The 20,749-nt window shown below is 52.3% G+C and overlaps 1 protein-coding gene across 1 annotated transcript in view; it reads right to left on the bottom strand.

Moving 5' to 3' along the window:
• The window catches only part of Inpp5d (inositol polyphosphate-5-phosphatase D), a 107,784-nt gene that overhangs the window by 7,989 nt on the left and 79,046 nt on the right, over window positions 1-20,749 (bottom strand). Inside the window, exons 13-23 of the mRNA XM_013359104.4 lie at window positions 20,412-20,529; window positions 17,277-17,373; window positions 16,621-16,759; window positions 14,973-15,081; window positions 14,735-14,823; window positions 11,606-11,687; window positions 9,529-9,618; window positions 7,665-7,778; window positions 6,149-6,231; window positions 3,424-3,511; window positions 2,196-2,345 (exon numbers count right to left, since the gene is read on the bottom strand). Coding sequence (XP_013214558.2) covers window positions 2,196-2,345; window positions 3,424-3,511; window positions 6,149-6,231; window positions 7,665-7,778; window positions 9,529-9,618; window positions 11,606-11,687; window positions 14,735-14,823; window positions 14,973-15,081; window positions 16,621-16,759; window positions 17,277-17,373; window positions 20,412-20,529 — 1,159 coding nt within the window. The remainder of the gene's footprint in view (window positions 1-2,195; window positions 2,346-3,423; window positions 3,512-6,148; window positions 6,232-7,664; window positions 7,779-9,528; window positions 9,619-11,605; window positions 11,688-14,734; window positions 14,824-14,972; window positions 15,082-16,620; window positions 16,760-17,276; window positions 17,374-20,411; window positions 20,530-20,749) is intronic.

The raw sequence follows: 20,749 nt of genomic DNA, 5'->3' as shown, positions 1-20,749 counted from the left end.
CCGGCGGAAGCTGGAGATGAAGAGCGGCTCCCTGGGAAGGTGCCTCCCAAGAGTTCAGCGATCGATTAATTATGTCTGCCATGCCTCCAGAGGGAGAACTGGCACCCGTGACCCAGAGTTGTCCTTCCATGTGACATTTTCAACTTGACCTCCACAAAGGACAAAACAGGCCAATAATTCTTGTCAGATTAGGACAAAGTGAACATAACAGGTGGCTTCCAAGAGCATCTGGTACTTACAGCCAACCTGTCCCTGGGCTAACGGGGAGCCGGGATCCCACCTTCATTGCTGACTCTGGCTTGCAGCCCAACCCTGCAAGAGAAAGGAGCTTCCACAGGGCAAAGGGGGAACCATGGCCCAGAGGCAGCACCCCGAGATGGGCCCAGGGCACCTCCTGGTGTGGGGACATCACACCTTCCACACACAATGACGGAGAGGCAGGAAAACCATCATACTGAGCAGTCCACGCCTGGCCCTGGAGGGAACCTGGCTTAGCCACTCATCAGGGCTCTGAGCTTCAGCCAGGCAGGTAGCCCCTGCCTGTTTCCCCACCTGCCAAACACAGATTACCACACTGGGCTCCCAGGGCTATTGCGAGAGAGAAATGAGATAATGTTTATGAGAGGATCATTCTGCTTATTATCAAGAATTTAGTGCAAGCCTAATTCATTTAGGTATTGTCATTTGAATTCTCTAAAGCAAAAATTAAAGAGGAAAAGTGGGGTTGAGGGGAGATCATTTGTTCCCTGTGTAAAAAGGAAGAGATATTTGGTAAATTTTTGGCAGAATAAGAGAAAAATTACAAATTCGAATCTAGATACACTCTGTGTTCTCACTATACTATTTTTCTTTGGTACTGGGGGGATTGAACCCAGGGTGCTTTACCACTGAATTACATCCCCAGCCCTTTTCGAAAGAGGGCCTCAATAAGTTGCTGAGGCTGACCTTGAACTTGGGATCCTTCTATATCAGCCTCCTGAGTTGCTGATTGAACGTATGAATCCCTGCACCCAGCCTCTTGGCCTCGTTCTGTATCCTTACAATAGGGTGTGACAATTTTTAGTTAAGAGATGATCAACAGGGTCTTCACTAGGTTCTAAAAGGGAATGGCTTCTCAGGCTGGTGTTAATGTCTGCAATGAGTATTGGTCACAGAATGTGGCTGTGTTGGTGCCATTTATCCTCTTCATCACCACCATCATCTGCAGTGCCGAGGATCCAACCCAGGGCCTTCTGCACACCTGCTCACTGTATCACTGAGCTATGCCCCCAATCCTGGAGTCTTTTTCTTTTTTTGGTACCAGGGATTGAACCCAGGGCACTTACTTAACCACTGAGCCACATCCCCAGCCCTTTATTTTTTATTCTGAGACAGGGTCTCCCTGGTTGCTCGGGGCCTCAGTCTGGCTCTGAATTTATGATCCTCCTGTCCCAGCCACTTGAGCCATTGGGATTTCAGGTGTAATGCCTGGCATGTGGTGTCATTTTTGAGAGTCACAATAAATGAACCCTCCCAACAGCCAAAGTAAGTGGCATTTAACAAGACAGAAGGATCTGAGCTCAAGTTGAAAAGGGTGTAAGCACCCAGAAGACTGGAGGATGCCATTCTGGAGGCAGCTGGGCCAGGGAAAAGCCAAGGACATGTGGTGAGGACAGGGGGTCTTCTAGGTGCATGTGGTGGCTGAAAGCAGATGGGGAGGTCCAGCACCCTGGGCGGGCAACCCGAGGAGAGGTGTCGGTAGGTATGAGGGTATGCTGCTCATGTGAGTGGGCATTATATGGCCACGGGAAGAGCAGGAAGATTCCAAATCTCAACCGTGGCAGAGCTTTGGTCTCCTTTGCCTGGTGGCCTGGAGAGGTAGGTTTCACTCCAGGTAGGTTGGTTTTGCAATCTTGGTGGAGGCCCTATCAGGAGGTGGCAAGGCCTAAAGGCCAAGAAGAGGTGAGAACAGGAGCTCTGTACACTTCACAAGCTTTGTGCCCTTGAAAATGGAAGCTGACCAAGTTTGGCAAGTGTGACCTGGGCTGCTGGGCACTGGGGTTCTAGAGAAACTCTTGAAGAAGGTAGAAGTGGGTCACTGGACTGAGAAGCTTTCCAAACTGGGTTCTGTTCGAGGTTGCAGTGGGAAGCTTTGCTGAGAGAAGGCACAAGGCTGTCCCTAGCCCAGGAGGTGACCAGGGCTGGGGCTCACTCACCGTAGAGCTTCTCCCTCTTCTTGCCCTGGGAGGTCTGCAGCTTAATCTGCCCCTGGAAGTGGCCTGTCATCTCTCCATGGTGGGTGAGAGGGGTATGGATGGGCAGCTGGGTTTCTGTGGCCTCCAACCGAAGAGCAATGCAGCCCTCACCTGGGGGGAAAGGGAGAGAACAGCCCTGTCAAGACCAGACCATTTCACAGGAGAAGCACCGAGCATGAGCCGGACACGGCTTGACCACTGTAGTCAATCCTCGGACACCGTGGCCAGGCAGAGACCCCATTACTAAACCTTTGAACAACCACAGCAATTTGGGACAAATGACTCAAATCTCACAGCAAAATGAAATCTCCATGGATTAGTCAATGTGAAAAGAAGAATTAAATCCTAGAAAAGCCAGCAACAAACCAGAATTAAATGCTAACCTGTTTGCTCTAGGGGAAGCTAACTTCCCAAGGTTCAAAGCAATGTAAGAAATGATAAGATGGGCAGATAGACAAGTTTAAAACTTCTGCACAAAGAAAAAACCTGAAATAGTCAGGCAGAGTGGGGCAAGCCTGTAATCCCAGGGATTTTGGAGGCTGAGGCAGGAGGATCACAAATTCGAGACCAGCCTCAGCAACCTATTGAGACCCTAACAAAAAAAGGGCTGGGGGTGTAGCTCAGTGGTAGGGCACCCCTGAGTTCAATCCCCAGTACTGTAATAAATAAATAAATAAATAAATAACCTCTAAAATAAATTTAAAAAGAAATGACATGGGAAGCTGGCTTGTCTAGGAGGGAGGGACTGGCTGGGGACACATGAGAAGCACAGCGATGCTTGCAGATCTGGCTTCAGACTCAGTCAGGACTCAGTCAGTCAGTACCTGTGCAACTTCTCAAGTGACTTGATGTGAGCCTGAGTTTGTACCTATTCACTGGGGAATAAATAGTATCTACTTTGTAGCTCTCATCAGGATTAAATCAAGTCACACCCGCAAAGCCCCTGTCACAGGCTTGACCCAGGGGAAGGTGTGGGTGGGAGAAGTTCCAGTTGCTGTTGCAGAGGCTTCATGGGACAGGAGCGGTGAACCTCTAGTAAAGGACCCTTTAAGAGCAGCCCCAGGACAGGACAGGAGCAGCAGGAGGACAGATGGGAGTGGCAGGTCACCCTCCCTTGGAGGAGATGGCACCGCCTCCTTGCTGGAGGCTGCAGGCTCCCAGGTGGCCTGTCCCTGTCTAGGATGCTTACCGTAGGACTCGTCACTATCAGAGGACTTAATGCTGATGAGGATGTGCTGGTCCAGCAGGTACTCAGGGTCAGAGATAATGGGCTTCAGCTGCAGAGGGGAGGCAAGGTGGGGGCAGGTGAGGAAACACGTGGGTGGACAGGTGGACTAGAGTCTCCACTATCAATGGGGGGGCACATGGGGAAAGAGGACACAAGTTGTTCTTTATCAGGCAGATCAACTCTCAGCTCTGTGTCGGAGAGCACAGGTGGGAACTGGGAGGCCCACCCTCCCTGGTCCGGGCCTCTTCCCTGTACCCTGCCACCTGCACTCAGGCCTCCTAGGTCCATATGGCTCCCTTCCTCTATCCCCCTCCTTTGCATATTTCAGGGCCTTGGGAGACGGGCCAGGGGCCAGGAATGACTGAAATGACTCCTGGGTCCACTCAGCCCACACTCCCCCTGGCAGGCCACTCCCTGCCCCTCAATCTCTCTTAGGCCTGTGGGTTACATCATTGCTGACACCAGAGGCCTAACCCAACCTGGGGAGGAGGAGGCCTGTGTCTCCCTGAAGCAGACTCCCACCTTGTTGGGCCAGGAGTGTCCTTCAGGTTGCTGGAGGAGGGGCTTAGTGATTGACAGATACAGACTCCTCATTCTAGCTGTCCCCAACTTCCTGCTATAAGAAGGGCCAGGGACTGCGGGCTCCTGGACCCTGCTGGTCCAGCTTGGGGGCAGGTCCGTGCCAGGCTTTATGATCTGCTGGGTGAACTGTAAACCTCACCGGTGGAGGGTGGTGTGCAGCCAGTACAGGGAGGAGCTCTGTATGCCCATGGCTCCTACATACCAGCTGCAATTTATGACTCCAACACAGAGGGGCCTAGTAACAAGGTCACATGCTGCTCCAGGCTGTGCCCTGGTGCAGTGTTCCTGGCATCGTATCAGGATGGACTTGCTATTTTTCTATTCAGAAGGTTCCAGAAAAATAACTGGAGATCGCAGTAGGCTGAGGCATCCTGGGGTTCAAGCACTGCACCCACCACTCTGCTCACTGACAGGTAGTGATGTCTGGCTCCAAGTTAGACCTAGGGCCAGGGCCAGGTTTGCTGACACAGGACCCCATCCTCTCCGGGCTGCGGGGATTTAGAGGGAGAGAAGAAGCAGAGGCAGAAGTCAAGGTGGAAGGTCTGGAGCAGAGTTGGGTGAAGGCCCTGAGGTGCTGTGGGAGCAGCAGATGAGGCTTGGGAGGTCACCCAACCTGGCACCTTGACGTCAGCCTGATAAACGGGTGGATACCAAGGGCGGACAGGCACTCCAGAAAGATCTATTAGCAGGAGACAGAAGTAGAGACTCTTGGGAGGTGGCAGCAGGACAGAGGAGAGGGGACATAGACTAGAGCAGCAGGACTTGGCCATAGTTAGGATATAGGATCTAGAAGGAGATAGGGTATCCAGAGGTCCCAAGCTGGACCAGGGAGTGGACACAACATGGGAACTGGGAAGCTGGCATCACCAAAGGAGAAAATAATTCAGGTCCCTTATGGGAGCAATCGGGAAAAGAGGTCCAGCCAGGAGGATGGGGTCCAGCTGATGGGACATAAATGTTTTCTTGAAGCCCTGAGATGGCCCCAAATGGGGACTCTTTTTTTTTTTTTTTTTTTTTTTTTAGAGAGAGTGAGAGAGGAGAGAGAGATAGAGAGAGAATTTTTAATATTTATTCTTTTTAGTTCTCGGCGGACACAACATCTTTGTTGGTATGTGGTGCTGAGGATAGAACCCGGGCCGCACACATGCCAGGCGAGCGCGCTACCGCTTGAGCCACATCCCCAGCCCCAAATGGGGACTCTTGACAGCTGTCCAGGGACTCAGTATAGACCTCCAATCACAGCGATGTGAAATAGTGGGGGCCCTGGAATGACTGGAATTGTACCTGAATCAGGAGAATCTGGAGTTTAGGCACTGTTTCTGTTCCTCTTGGCCTCCTTATTGGCCAAGAGTTGGTTCCAATCACGGTCAATGCCAGCATGGGTAGCTCAGCCTCCCCAAACCTGCCTTTGACCCATCCCAGCCTCAGGAGAAACCAGGTCCCTCCACCTACTTGAAGCCACTTCAGGTGTTACCCCTCTGGGGGAACCTTCCAGGGAGTCCAGGAGACCCCACCTCCTGTGAGGTCCACCCGGCCCCAGACTCGACTTCTTGTACCCTTCTCATGCTGTGAGAGGGAAACGGTGTTCTACTCCACTGTATTCCCAGCACGAACATCTGGAACACCCAAGGAGCTCGTGTTTAATGACAGCCAACACCTCCACTGTCAATTTAGCAGCACAAAAGCCGTTTTGTGGAAAACCTCTTTATACATAAGGCCAATGCTCCCACTGAGGCTGGCCTTCGGGTTTGCAATGCGCCCTGGCTCACCTGGGCCGCGGCCACCTCACACACTTACTGCGTGCACAGTGTGCAGCTAGGAGCCACCCGCTGCTCTCTAGCTTTTACTTGACCCGTGAGCCAGCCCTGAACAAGGGAAGGAGCACAGAAAGGCACCTGGGCCATCGAGTCCTGGGTCTGCCACTCACGAATGTGTCTCTGACCCTGCACCTCAGATTCCTTCTCGGCAAAGCCACGTGGTAAGACAAATCTTCCTTAAGATCCCTTCTATGATCCATGGGCCGCCAGGTCACAGCTCTGCCTTGGGCCAGGATAGCTGGCCCTGTGTCTACGAAATCCCCCGGAACTTCCTCTTCTTGTATTACCTTGGGAAGGGTGTCGCCAAACCTCACCAGCAGCTCCCCTTCACTCCCCTCTTCATTTTCTCCTTCCTGGCTCTTGACAAAACCTGTTGGAGGACAAGAGGACTGTGTGGGGAAGACAGGGCCGGGACGAGACCCAGACGGTACCTTGGGGTGTCCCCCAGCCAAGGAAGATGGTCCCCCTCCTCTTAAATCTTTGGGGGCCACAGCTGCATTTAGAAATCAGGCTTGTTGGGGATTCTGTTTCTGTGCAGGGAATGGTCATTTGCCAACATGGTCTAAGTATTTTTAGGAAAATCAAGGAGATCCCCCCTCCTTTTCGGCTCTCTGCAACAAACTGGGCAACAGAGAAATCATCACATCACAGGCAAGAAGATTAGGAAACATGACAGCTCGTCCCACGCCACTCAGGATAGCAGCCTTTTGAAATTCTAATTTAAGCTTCCTAATATGCTGTTTCCATAGAAATGTATGCAAATGTCTCGAGAGTTTATTAAAGACACCCATGCAAGAATCCTCAACCTTTCTGGAACTGCTCTGCCCCTGCTTGGTGAACAGGGTCCTGGGGACTTAGCGGCCAAGGCTGTTCTATCACCAGGACTGGGTCTTACTGAGACCAAGGAGGAAGGGACACAGCGGGCAGAAGTATACCTGGCAGCATTCCTGATTTCTGGAAGCAGCACAGCTACGCCTCCATTGTGCGGTTAACTCCCTCCCTCTTCCGCGCCACCATCCAGACCAACCCAGTGAGAACTAGGAATCATGCACATCTCCTGCCTTGGAAGAGCTGGAGACAATCTGTCTAGAAATGTCACCCAGAAAGGGTGTTTCCTAAACACAGCTGGTGTTAAATGCTGCCGGCTGAGGAGGCTGTCCAGCTCTGGCTGGCTTCGGGATGCTATGGGCCACTGGGGAAAGATGCTGGTGGTCTCCACAGAGCAACAGGGGCCAGGGCGATGGTAGGTGGGTGGCAGCAGCTCTTCAGGCCCTGTGCTGGCCTTTATAAGCTCCAGAACTTGGCCCCAAACTCTCTGGCTGAGTCAGAGCCCAGCATGGGGCAAACCAACGGAGTTATAGTGCGCCGAGTTATAGTACAGGTTCCTAGGGGCTGAGAGGTCCGAACACCAATGGCTGCAGGTTGTCCCCTGGGCCCTCCCACAGCAGCCCCATTTCTCTGACCCCACGAGGTCCATCAGAGAGTCCTCTCCAGCGAAAGGAGAAGTGGAGTGGGATACCACTTATGAAGAGGATTATGAGAGAGGTGGCCTGGCTGGGCGCTGGGGCGCATGCCTGTAATCTCAGGGGCTCAGGAGGCTGAGGCAGGGAGATCGTGAGTTCAAAGCCAGCCTCGGCAACTAAGTGAGGCACTGAGCAACTCAGCGGGACCCTGTCTCCAAATAAAATACAAAAAAGGGCTGGGGATGTGGCTCAGTGGTGGAGTGCCCCTGAGTTCAATCCCCAGTACCTCCCACCCCTCCAAAAAAGAGTGGTGGCCTGTCCCACCCAAAAGACCACTTACTCTCTAAACAGCTCGAGTGGAATTCCAGGTAGAATTTAGTTTGGGACTTGGTCTTCAACGTGGCATAGCACTGGAGAAACTCGATCTGCCCCTGGCTGTCGACAGTCCCAGGACCTGGAACAGGTGAAGATAGGGATTGAGGGGCGCAGTGGGCCTGGAGGTGCAGCACGTCCTGTCGGCTGTTCACCAAGGTTTCTTTCCTCTGGGTGCTCTTTCCCCAGGCTGAGCTCCCGCTTACAGTTCCAGGAAGGGAAGAGGAGGAGGAAGGCAAGGTTTTCCTTGAGGTGAGGCTACAACGAAATCCACAGCCCCTGCTGAGTGTTCCAGATGACAGTTACAACCTCTCTGATCAATCATGGGCTGGCCATGTGGGGAGCAGAATGGAAAGAAAAAAAGAGTTCAACGAGCCAAGATCTACTCTTGGTTTTGCTACTGAAGCTGTGTAGCCTTGGGAACCCCCTTAATCTCCCCAATCTCCCCACTAGTTCCAACAAAGAGTTTGTAGAAAAGCCCGGAAGCTCAGAATCTAAATTTGTTCGGTTTTGGATTCAGATAAGTGAGGGACAGCTGCTCTTTCTTCCTCAGGTGTGTGCTTATCCCCAGTCCTCCTTCTGGGCTCCGCAAGCTCTCTGGTGCTAATTAAGACTGCGTTAATTCGGTGGTGCTTTTGTAAGTATCCTGAAGCGGGTTTTAAACAACTATGTAAATTCTGATCCACTTGAGAACAAGAACAAATATCTCCTTTCTCTATTCCTCACATTCTTCCTTCTCTTCTTTCTCCTTCGAAGCCCCACAGCACCTAGGCTGCTCTGGCAGAAAAGCCATCAAAGCTCAACCCAGGTAACCAGTATTTTTGAGCATCTCCACGTACTGACTGGTCCCAACAGTGAGGACGCTCCAGCCAGCTCCAGCCAGCTCCAGCCAGCAAGAGACGGGGAGGAGACACCGCCAGCCCATGAGGGCTGCAGGAGCTCAGGGGAAGTGCAGATGGGTGGGAGCAAGGGGGAGGGGAACCTAAAGGCTAGAAGGTTCTGTGGAGCACAGAGGCAGAGCAGGGAAGGAGGCCAGAGGGAGGCCAAGACTGGTAGAGAGGGAAGGTCACACTGCTGAGGCCCCACGTGTCAGGCCTGTACCATGGGAAAAGCATTCCAGGGGGTGTCCCAGCCTCCCCCTGCCTGTACCTAGGTCCCCCACACTCAGCCTCTGTAAATGAGCCTGAATCGTATGCTGCACAGAATAGGGAGGTGCAGAGATGGCAACCCAAGCCCCTAGATACCCAGGCCGCAGGCTGGATGGACACACACCTACCGGGACGAGGGTAGCCTGGCAGCCGGGGAAGATCTGAGAAACTACCTGCAAATCGAAGTATCCCTTACTCCAGTATTTCCCACGACTCAGCCATCTACGTCCACCTTCAAATATTTTTACCATCAGACCTACTTTATAATCATATCCATATTTCCCTAAGAGAGACTCACTTTAAAAACGTGAGGAAGGATACACCGCCATACTGAATAGAAAACCAATGGACTCACAAGAGACAAATTTTAAAACGTATTAGAACACGTCACTGATGAATGTTCATTCCTATCCTGCACGCCCAGAATCATCGTTGGTGGTAAACAGGCTACACCTCAGTAGACACGGATTTCCTGTTTTTCAGACTACATTTCAAAGTTTCAAGGGCTGTGGCATTTGCCAAAGAGAGTATTTGAAATTGCGATGTGGCCTGGTCATGACAGACAGGATCTGTCCTGAAGCCCAGCCTTCTTCCAACAGACAACGGGTGGCTGCAACCAGAAGGCAAGTCCCCAAGACCCTTCATCTCTGAGGAAAACAGAAAGCAACACTCCCCACCGCTTACCATTCTTGGAGACAAACTGGGAGGTGACCCCTGCCTCGAAGGTGGCAAAGACAGGGCTGTGATCACTGGTCATGATGTCGCTGGTACTGCCTACAGGGAGGGGAGGGCATTTCTAAGCGAGGTTCGCCATCTGGTCAAGCTGCAGACGGCGAACCCACCGCAGGGGCAGGCTGAGGCCTGAAGCTGAGAAGGCGGAGGGTGGATAGCACCGCTGAGACCAAGAGCCCTGCCGATGCCGGCCAACCCCAGGGCTCCTGCCTGAGCGTGCACAGCCAACACCAGACACCAGCAGCCCAATCCAGTCCAGCCCAGGGAACAGGGAGCAAAGACACATTTGTTGTTTTAAGACACTGAATTAGGAAGTGGTAACTCGAAGACCTCCGCCGTCGCCTGGCTCTCTGCACAGGTGGCTAATGGAGGCAGAGGGCCGGATCTTCCTAGAAGTAAGGACTGCCCTGGGATCTGCAGAGGTGAGAAGGAGAAATGCTGATGCAATTGGCCCCGTGTGGGGCTGGGAAGGAGTCAGGGGTGGAGGGGGACACGGAGGGAATAGAGGGAGGAGGCTAGAGCGGGCCCTGGCTGTGGATGTGGGAGGGGAGGTGGCCTTGCGTGAAGTTCGTCTAGTGAGGCCACTTCTGGGAGACAGAGCCAAATAAGCAGGGTCCACGGGTTAAACTATCCTGGGGCAGTTGTTCTGGGCCCTTCTGGGGAGCAGGTGACATACACAGATAAAAAGAATAGGTATCAGCTCAGCATATGGGCCCAGAGCTCAATGCCGGGGTCTGCTGGCCTCCAGAGAGGCGATCACAAGGGCGGCCAACCGGCAGAGGCACGACCCCTCCTATTCCTCTCCTCACCATGAGCGGCCTCCAACTGGAGGGGCCTCTGGCCTGGGACTGCTCATGGGCGCTGCCAGGGACGCCACTGTCTGGGAATTTGCAGCCTCTTAATTAACACATGATTCTCAGTATTCAAAACGACTCTGCTCTATAAATTTTTAAGCTCTCTCTCTGCTAGTAATGGAAACTAATCTGTAGGTTTAAGAATAAACATGCTGGGTGATTAAGATCACCCGACATCCCTTAAACTTTAAGGTTCAACAATTATTTCTTAATCATTTTGGGAATGCATTCTATAAATTATTTGCTTTGTTTTAGTATTGTTTATTATACCTCCCCCCTCCCCTTGTCCTGGAGATTGAGTCCAGGGATGGTCAACCACTGAGTTATATCTCTAACCCTTATTTTGAGACAGTCCCTTATTTCAAGATAAGGTCTTACGAAGTTGTCAAGGCTGACCTTGACCTTGCAGTCCTCCTGCCTCAGCCTTCTGGTGGTGGGATTACAGGTGTGCACCCCACCCCTGGGAATTATGTCTTTTTCACTGATTTAACTCGGTTTATCTGTACAAATGTGTGTGAGTACTTTATGACGATATGTATCAAGTTGAACCGTATGAATGCCCAGTATTTGACCATTTCTGAACTACAAAACACCAATTTCACATACTCAAATTTAATATAGTCCCTTTCAAAAGAAGTAAAACTGAATTTCTTTTTTTGTTCCAAAGATCTTGGGGCTGGGGCTAGGGCTCAGTGGTAGAGCACTTGCCCAGCATGTGTGAGGCACTAGTTTCAATCTTCGCCACCACATGAAAATAAATGAATAAGGGGCTGGGGATGTGGCTCAAGGGGTAGCGCACTTGCCTGGCACGCATGTGGTGCTGGGTTCGATCCTCAGCTCCACATTAAAAATAAAGATGTCGTATCTGCCGAAAACAATAAATATTAAAAATTCTCTCTCTCTTAAAGAAAAATGAATAAGATAAAGGTACTGTGTCCATCTGTAACTAAAAAAAAAAAAAAATTTAAAGCAGGGAGGGGGCTCAAAATGCAGAAGTCACAAAAAGCAGGGACCATTTATTGTGCTACAGCCCCAACATGGATGGGACATGTCAACTCCTTCGGGCCACCCCCTCAGGAGCGCAGGAGTCCGTCCATCTTGCAGATGAGCTGACCGAGGCCTTCCCAACGTGTGGCTGTGGTCAGACCAGACCTTCCGACCCCGTTTCCACTCACCGTAAGACTGACACACCACGTGTACCAGTGGGTAAGACTTCCAGAGGACTCGGTCACACCAGGAGGGCAAGTTGTACTTCATCTGTAAATCAAAGTCACGTGTTGAAAAGTCCTGCTACTTTTTTATTTTAAATCAGTTAAAAAAAAAAAAAAGAAAGAAAAAAGACAAGGTCAACTGGTGGCTTCTGCAATCCTCAAATTCAACTGCTGTTGGTTCTTCGTAGACGTTCCCCACTGGTGGTGGTAAATGTTTAACCTGCCTCAGTTCCCAGTGGCACTGCTGTGTGCCACATGTCGGGAGGTCCTGATCCCTGTTTCTGAGTAAGACCCGTTCACCTCCCTGCTCTCGGCACCTGCTCTCCTCACCACCTTAGCCTTTCTGCATCCTCACCTCCTCTGTTTCAAAGAAACCATCTACTTCTATTCAATCCAGTCCCCATCATCTTCTCCTGCTGCTTGCTTTAAAAAGATACCCCAGCCATGGTCCCCAACACCCACAGAATCATTCAAACAGAATCTAACAGAGGAGGAGCCCCTCCTGGGCCTCAGGCTATGGTGCCGAGCAAGACACCCATCAGGTGTGATGGACAGGCAAGGGGGCAACGCCAAGAACCCCCCTTAACCGATATTCTTATTCCCCAGGCTGAGCTCTTTCTTTTTTGTCTCTATATCTCAAGGCATGCCAGGCACGGTGGTGCACAACTGTAATCCAAGTGGCTCGGGAGGCTGAGACAGAAGGATCACAAGTTCAAAGCCAGCCTCAGCAACGGCAAGGCAATGAGCAACTCAATGAGACCCTGTCTTTAAATAAAATACAAAAGAGGGCTGGGGATGTGGCTCAGTGGTTGACTGCCCCTGAGTTCAATCCCTGCTGGAAGGAAGGAAGGAAGGAAGGAAGGAAGGAAGGAAGGAAGGAAGGAAGGAAGGAAGCTAGCTCAAGGTACTTATCCTTAAAGAGCCTACCCTTGCTTTTTTCTTTTTTTTCGAACCAAATTTCTTTCAAGAATGTTCTGGTTTGCAGCCTTCACTTTCTGGATTAGCACATTATCGTCTGCCCCTAACTTGAGATCAGCTCACGTGCTGCGAGTGTACGGCTGGATGAATTTTTGCCTTGGGTATACCTGCTAAGCCACTGTCCACATCAGGAATGGTTCACGTCACCCCGGGAGGTTCCTATGCGCCTTCCTTGGGAAGACCCCCTCCTCGGGGGGACACCATGGGGACGAAGGTCTCCCTCTGTTGATTCTGCCCGGTCTTCAACTCACATAAATGGATTTGCTCAGTATCTGTTTTGGGGTCTGGCCCTTTCATCCCTATTGTTGCTTGTAAAAAGTTCCTTCATTTTAAGAAATGTTGAAATAGTATTCTCACTAAGTTGCTTAGGGCCTTGCCAAGTTGCTGAGGCTGCCTTTGAACTTTTGATCCTCCTGCCTCAGCCTCTGGAGCTGGTGGGATTACAGGCACATGCCACCATGCCCCGCCTCTTGTATTTATCTTTTGATGAACAAATGCACTAGTATTTTTTAATTTTAAGTATACACCGAAGTAGATTCCTGAATCATAAAAAAGGGCATGTTTGGCTTTTTTTTTTTTTTTTTTTTTTTAGAGAGAGTGAGAGGAGAGAGAGAGAGAGAGAGAGAGAGAGAGAGAGAGAGAGAGAGAGAGAGAGAGAATTTCCAACATTTATTTTTATTTTTTAGTTCTCGGCGGACACAACATCTTTGTTGGTATGTGGTGCTGAGGATCGAACCCAGGCCGCACGCACGCCAGGCGAGCACGCTACCGCTTGAGCCACATCCCCAGCCCCGCATGTTTGGCTTTTGTGGATGCTAGCAAACACTTGACATTGCCGTCTCCTGTGGACCTCCATAATCACACAGAGGTCAGGCCCCCTACCTGTTGCGTCAGAACCTCTGGGGATGAGGCTCAGGCATCCGCATTTCTGAAAACCTTCACCAGGGATTCATCTGCTCATCAGCAGGAAGAACCACCCTTAGCCTCTCGCTGTCTCATTTCACCTCACAAATTGTTTCTATTCAAAGTGTCTCTCCAAAGTCCAGCCAAACCTCCCGCTCCTCGTGCCCGCTTCTCCTCCAGCCCCACGTGCTTATTCCCCGGTCATGGCTGTCTGTCGAAACTCAAGCTGTCCTTCAAGCACCTCCAAGGTCATCTCTAAGCAGCCTCTGGCTCCTTCCCTGCCCCAGTGGCCACTTCCTCCCTGGACTGCTCCTTTTTGACTTGGCAGAACCATGTGTGTCCCAGTTGCAGTCACTGCACATTTGCCTGGTCTTTCCCACTATAGACTCCCTGGGGCAGGCGTCTTATTCACCTTTGACCTCTTAGCACCTAGCAGAGCGCCTAGCCCACCCGCCCCCCAGGCCATCAGAATATCTTTCAACAAATAAATCTTCCATTGCTTCTTTCTCCAAACACAATTCTTTGGAACCCAAGTGGCTTCACTGAGATACGAATTGGTGTTCTGTGACTGACTGAGCTTGGCACAGATTTCTTCATGGAGGACTGCATGCTCTGAAGCCCATAAAGGGCTCTGATAAGTCCTGCAATGAGAAACTGTTGCATGTGGATCCGCTTGTCAGATTAGCAAACGTACTCAATCACAGGTCTTGGTGTGGTTTCGTTTGGTTGGTTTTTTTTTTTTAAATAAGCTTCAGAACCCAGTTAAAGAAATAATGATTTAAAATCCTTTCAGAATATCCCTTTAGAATATCTGGATAGCTGGGTGTGGTGGCACGTGCCTATAGTCCCAGCTACTTGGAAGGCTGAGGTTTGAAGGCAGCCTCAGCAACTTAGTGAGACCCTGCCTCAAGATAAAAACTGAAAGGGCTGGGGAGGTGGCTCCGTGGTGGAGCACCCCGGGTTCAATCCCAACACCATGAAAAAAAAATCCCAACAGAAGGTGAAATCTAAGTGTGAGTTCAAGTCTTCGCAGTGCACAGGTAGATCACCAGGTAGCTTCTGCAGGGTGACATCAGTGGCACGTGACTTCTGATTTATTTATTTCCTTTTGTCATTGTTGTTGCTTTCCACTTCCTGTTTGCCTTTCTGGGACCAGAGGTGTGGGGGGACGAGATGGGCGAGGGGACAGGAGAGGACTCTGGAGGGACTCACCCCTGTCGCTTTCTGCTTGGTGTACGCGTATTTGTCCCGAGTCAGTCTTTCAAAGCGGTAGGTGGGCGCGAACGTGATCTCCTCCTCCTCTGAAACAGACACTAGGGTTTCAGTTGCAGTTCCCCAGCCGCCACCCTGCCCCATTTCCCTCCTCCCCGAGGCCATCCGTCCCCTGGTAAAGATGTCTGGGGAGACAGAAGGACGGCTGGAAAGGGCGCAGGGCAGACTGTGTTCTCACCGAAGTGCAGGAAGACCTTCTGCTCCCTCCTCTCTGTGAGCAGCTGGTCGTGGGACAGCAGATCTGCGTACTGCTGCTGCTTGATTTTCTGGATGATGGTTTCTGCCTCCTGGAGCCAGACACGCCCAGGTGAGAAGCCTCCTTCACCAGTGCATCAAGAAGGCGCTTCCCGCTGCCTTCAGCCACACCAGGGCCTGGGGTGCCTGCACTCCCCAGGCCCAGGCCTGGCAGCTGAGCGGCTGCTTCCTGGTACTCGACTAATTAACAAGGAAAACTCTAGAGAGAGCCCAGAATCATCCCAGTAGCGTAAGCTCCAGGCTAGTCCACACTCGCATGTATCCTGACTTTAGTGTCGTCTTTCCTAACCCTGAGGAGACGGGTAGGCATGCTTCTTGCTTATTCTCTGGGCATCAGCCTCCCTGATCCTGGCTGGTCTGACCCCACGAGTCAGTGTGACATTCATGGGATGTGCTGGCCTTGGATAGGAGTCCTCCCTCCCACCCCTTCTGTGACCTTGAACCAGGTGCTGAGTCTCTGCTTTGGTGAGCAGCTGTGACAGCCCCTTTGCAGGGAAGGGGCAGGAAGTGGGGGCCCTGCCAGTCCCTCTCATGTGCCAGCTGGATGACAAGGGAGAAGAGGAAAGCTGCCCAGGGCATCTTGTGAGGAAGGACGTGGCTGGGCACAATACAGACGGATGCCCCTGTTTGGTCTCTACAGAGCTGCTCAGGTGGTCAGAGACCCAGGTGACTGAGGGACATGAGATCATGTGGAAAGATGCTTGGGAAACGGACAGACCCCTCTCAGAGAACACAATCAACCCTCAGCAGTTTCTATCCTCTGGGTCCTGGGGATTGAACCAGGGGCACTGTATCACGGAGCTACCTCTCCAGTTCCTTTTAATTCTTTATTTTCAGACATGGTCTCACTAAGTTATTTAAATCCTCCCTAAATTGCTGTGGCTAGCCCCACAACTGCAATCCTCCTGCCTCAGCCTTGCAAGTTGCTGGATTCCAGGTGTGCACCCCTGCACTGCGGCCCTCAGCTGCATTCTAGTCCTCCCGTGCCGCAGTGTCCCTGTCTGCACACCACGTCAGTCCCCGTTCCGTTCCCTTCCTCTCACAGGACTGTGGGGTCAGAGCATCTACCTACAGCCTGCAGGTGAACCCCAGTCCCCAAGCAAAGGGCACTCAATGTTCTTCCTCTCGCCTCTTCCCTGTCCCCGCTTCCGAGACATATGTTCAACCACACGTCTGCCCACCTTTCTCCCCTGGGGACCATGGGTGGGCACTGAACTCAAAAAATGTCTTCCTCAGACTGGCTGGGACCACGATGTGGTGAGATGAATGCACTGGTCCCCTCGGACTCCTGTTCTTCCTGGATAACTGAGAGGCACTGACAGGGAGGAGGGGTGGACAGGACAGTCAGGTGAGAAGCTGGCGTGAGAGGAGCTCCACACAATGGTGGAAACTCTGCGATGGCACAGCGTGGGGCCCTGACTGCTGCTGCTGCTGCCTGACCTGCTCTGTGTGTCCTGGCTCCAGGACTCTGTCCTGAGCCAACCCTAGGAGCCTCTGTGCCTGGTCCTGAGCCAACCCTAGGAGCCTCTGTGCCTGACGGCCGCAGCCCCAGCCCACGCAGTGCTCCTTACCCAGGTGGGTAGCTCCACGCGGTAGTTGAGGTCCCCGAGCCAGAAGAGATGGGTGAAGCGGTGAGTGATGTTAAAGGGACTCAGTTTCTTGTCCCCCAGGGCCAGGAACCGGAGAATGTTCATGTAGTTTTGGTTGCGCCTGATGCAAGGAAGAAGAGGCCGCCTGGCATGAGGTCACAGCTCCCCACTCTACCATGGCCGAGGTCAGCGTAGGCATGTGTCCAGCCTTGGGGCAGTGACCACCTTTCCACGTGGGCAGCAGGGCTTTGAGACCAAGCTGGGAACAGAGGACCAGAGCCGCAGCAGTGGAATCTGCTCAGTAGAGGGGTGTTCTAGACGGCCATCCGTGACTGGCCACCAGTAGGCAAACCAGGCCTTGATCCACAAGGTCTCCCCGTGGACATGGGAGTGTTGGCTAGGTATCTACGAGCTTAATGACACTAATGTCACTTTTGTCCTCCAGACAAGAGTCATCCCACACCTGAGGGCCCTACTGGACTGCAGTTGCCTCTACTGAGACCATGGGAGGCCCTTAAAGGCCGGTAGATGCCCAGATGGTCCTGGGCAGGCACTGAAGAGGTCGCCAGGGGTTCAGGGGTGAGGGCTGCCTGGGTCAGTAACCCAGACACAGGTTTCTGGGGGACGCGCCCCATTACCTGAGTTTCTTCTCACTTCCAGAAGTCAAGTGGCTATTAACGAAGCCCAGTGAAGTTCCATTGAACATGAATGACACCCCAACGGCTCCCTTGTTCCCTAAAGGGAGGGAAGAGCAGGAAAGTCAGAGAAGTCAAATAGGAAACTCGTCAAGGGGTAAGGAGATGGCACTGAGAAAGAGCTAGAGAAGCAGGTCCCACGGGCCGGGAGACGTCATGGTGACAGTGAGGACCAACAGCCCTGGGCTCCTCAGCAGGGCAGAGGAAGGAGGCTGGCAGGCACGTCAGTAGCCACTGTGCCAGGCAGGCAGGGACCACCAAAAGCAGGCAGAGGCTGAGGGTGGTGGCACGCTTGTAATCCCAGCTTCTCGGGAGGCTGAGGCAGGATGGCGAGTTCACAGCCAGCCTCAGCAAAACAAAAAGTGAGGCCCTAAGCAACTCAGTGAGCCCTGTGTCTAAATAAAATGCAAAACTAGGGCTGGGGGTGGGGCTCAGTGGTAGATGCCCCGGAATACCAAAAAAAAAGGGCAGGCAGAGGACTTGGAAGAGGATTTGGGAGGAAGTGGCCCGGCTGGGAGGACTGACCCACACCCTGGCTAACTCAGGGCGGTTCTCAAGGGATGCTCCCTGCACCAGTGGCAGCAGCACCTGGAAACTTCCTAGAAGGGGAAACACCAAATCACTACCAAAGCTGAAGTTCTGGGGCCCAGAGATGTGTGCCTGACAAGCCCTCTAAGTCAGTGTTTACTATTTTAAATGGTTCAGGGGAAAAAAATTTCAAAAGAAAAATAATCTTTCATAACACATTAAGATATATATTGATACGGAGGATTAAACCCAGAGGCAGTTAAACATTGAGACACATCCTCAGCCCTTTTAAAAATATTTTATTTAGAGACAGGGTCTCACTGAGTTACTTAAGGCCTGCTAAGTTTCTGAGGCTGGGTTTGAACTTGAGATCCTCCTGCCTCAGCTTCCTGAGCCATTGGGAATACAGGTTTGTGCTACTGCACCCGGCTAAGAGATGAAATTCTGATTTTAGCATTTACAAATAATGTTCTATCAACACGCAGCTCTGCCCCTTCATCCAGGTATCATCTGCGTGCAGCTGCCTTCAGGGTTCCCGGTGCTGAGTGGCTGTGACAGAGGCTCCCCTAATATCGCAGCTGGCCTTCACAGCCCGTCTTCCAGCCTGAGCCAGGCTGGAGCTGGGGAGCCTGCTCTGATCAACCCGAGAGCCATAGCCACACATGCCTGAGCACTTGGAACAGTGTAAGTGTAAAACCCTCATGTGCCCAAGGTAAGAAAAACAGCTAGATATGTAATGAACACCTACTGAAATGATAACTTCTTGGATGTGTGAGGTTCACTAAAATCTGTTCTTAAAACTAGTTCCACCTATTTCCTTTTTATTTTTTTTTAATATTTACTTTTTAGTTGTAGTTGGACACAGTACCTTTATTTCACTTATTTATTTTTATGTGGATGGAACCCAGGGTCTCGCACGTGCGAGGCGAGCGCTCTACCGCCGAGCCACAAGCCCAGACCTCCTTTTTATTTTTAATGCGGCTACTAGGACATTTAGAACCTAGACCTGGCTCAGCTTCCCGGGTTCCAGAGGAGGAACCTGCAGCTGGGAGATGTGTCATTAGTGTGCCCAGGCCCGGGCCAGCTCTGGCATCCTGCTCCGGGGCTCACTCTGCCCTGTGCCAAGTGCTGCTGGGCCTGCACTTCCCCTCCTCTCCCAGGCCTCCTCTCCAGTTCCCTCCCCTTCTGGCAGTTGGGTCTAAAGACCCACATCTGGGTTTGAACCCCACCCACCACTTTTTGTCCCTGGGCCTTGGCCAAATTAGGACACAGCCACATGGCCTGTCTCTTCCTCTGGGATGCTAACAGGGCCTCCCCACAGGGCACTGCTGTTCAGTCAGATCATGCGGGTAAAGCTTCTGGCCCGTGGCCTTGTGTGGGGTCCACTCTCAGAAGGCCTTGGCTGCCCTGAGGACTGATGGGTGACCAGAGCTGGGCTTGGCTGAGGCAGGGTATGTTTTGCAATGTGAGGTTTCAGTGAACTTTGCTGTGTGGGTGGGGGTGGCAAGGAAGGCACGTAGCCAGGAAGGGACAGACTCCAGACAAGGGGAAGTTCCCGGGCAGCTGAAGGGCTGGGCTCAGACCAGGGCACAGCCGGTGCTGTCCCCACCACCACTGAGGCAGGAAGGAAGGACAGATGAGTGGGTGTGGCAGGGCGGTTTGAGGTTTGCCAGCAAAAAGCCGAGTTTTTCACATGGGATTGCAACAATCCTTCCATTTCCTGTCTCCTCTGGGACTCTGTTCTGTCCCCAGCTCCAGCCACCAAAGCCCAATGGCCTAACCTCCGACTCCACCCTGGCCTGTATGCACCTACCCACCCCCACACGCTCACACGATAGATCAACACTCACAAGCACAGACTAACAGACACAGGGTGGCACACTCACAGACTTACAGACACAAGCACACATCCTGAGCCACGCCCCCATAGGCTTACACACCCCTAGTCACACATACACACAGAAGCACATGCACGTGAGCACGCACACACACGCTCCCACGCTTGGTCTCTCTCAGCTCCCTGCAGTGCTGTGACTGGGGTTCACAGGCTCAAAGCTGGGATCCAGGTCAGGCACCAGCCTGTGGTCAACCCCAGCCTCGTTTATGAAGAAAGTGGCACCAATCAGCCACCTTGTTCACGTTTTGTGTGGCCTATGGCAGCTCACTGGTGGCAATGGCAGAGATGAGCATGTGGTCCATGAAGCCTGTGACAGTCACTAGGCGGCCCTGTCCAGCACAAGCGTGCCAGTGACCCCTGTTCTAGGTTCTTGCTGCACAAAGTGGCGCCCATGGACCAGCTGGCAGCACTGAGGTCACCTGGGGATTGCTAGACATGGAATCTTAGGATCCACTCAAGACTACTGAGTCAAAATCCACTTTTTAGCCAGATCCCCAGAGCCGGTGTAGACCTCAGGTGAGTTTTGGCTAGGGAGACCGACCACCGGGGTTTACCCAGGAGGAGTCTCAGGGTTTAATCTAGATATATCCCAGGTGGCTCCATGAGAAGGACAAAGCAGAGTGTGCCGGGAGGACCGGTGCTGCCCTGCTTACCTAGGGTGTTCGCGATGCCAGTCTTCACGTTGTCAGTGCAGATGTGGCTGATCCGGTTCTCGTGCTCTGGCTTGGCCAATACCACAATGCGGATGTTCCAGAGCGTGTGGATAGCGACCTGGTAGGAGGACAGCGTTGCAACACTTGGTATAGTATTTGAACCCAGAGCACAGGGAATGGTGTGCCCTGTCTGTACCCCCTAGCCTTCAGGGCACTCCTCCCGATGCCCCACCAGGAGAGAAAGCATCTTAAGGTGACACCTGGGGCTGACAACATTTCCAAGATTATCTCCTACAAGCAGGGGCTGGGAAGGAGGAGGGCTCAGTGATTTTCAGCAA

The sequence above is a fragment of the Ictidomys tridecemlineatus genome, chromosome 7 (genome assembly GCF_052094955.1).
Source record: "Ictidomys tridecemlineatus isolate mIctTri1 chromosome 7, mIctTri1.hap1, whole genome shotgun sequence".
Taxonomy (NCBI): Eukaryota; Metazoa; Chordata; class Mammalia; order Rodentia; family Sciuridae; genus Ictidomys; species Ictidomys tridecemlineatus.
The sequence above is the reverse complement of the archived record's forward strand: the minus strand, read 5'-3'. Positions and strand labels throughout refer to the sequence as shown.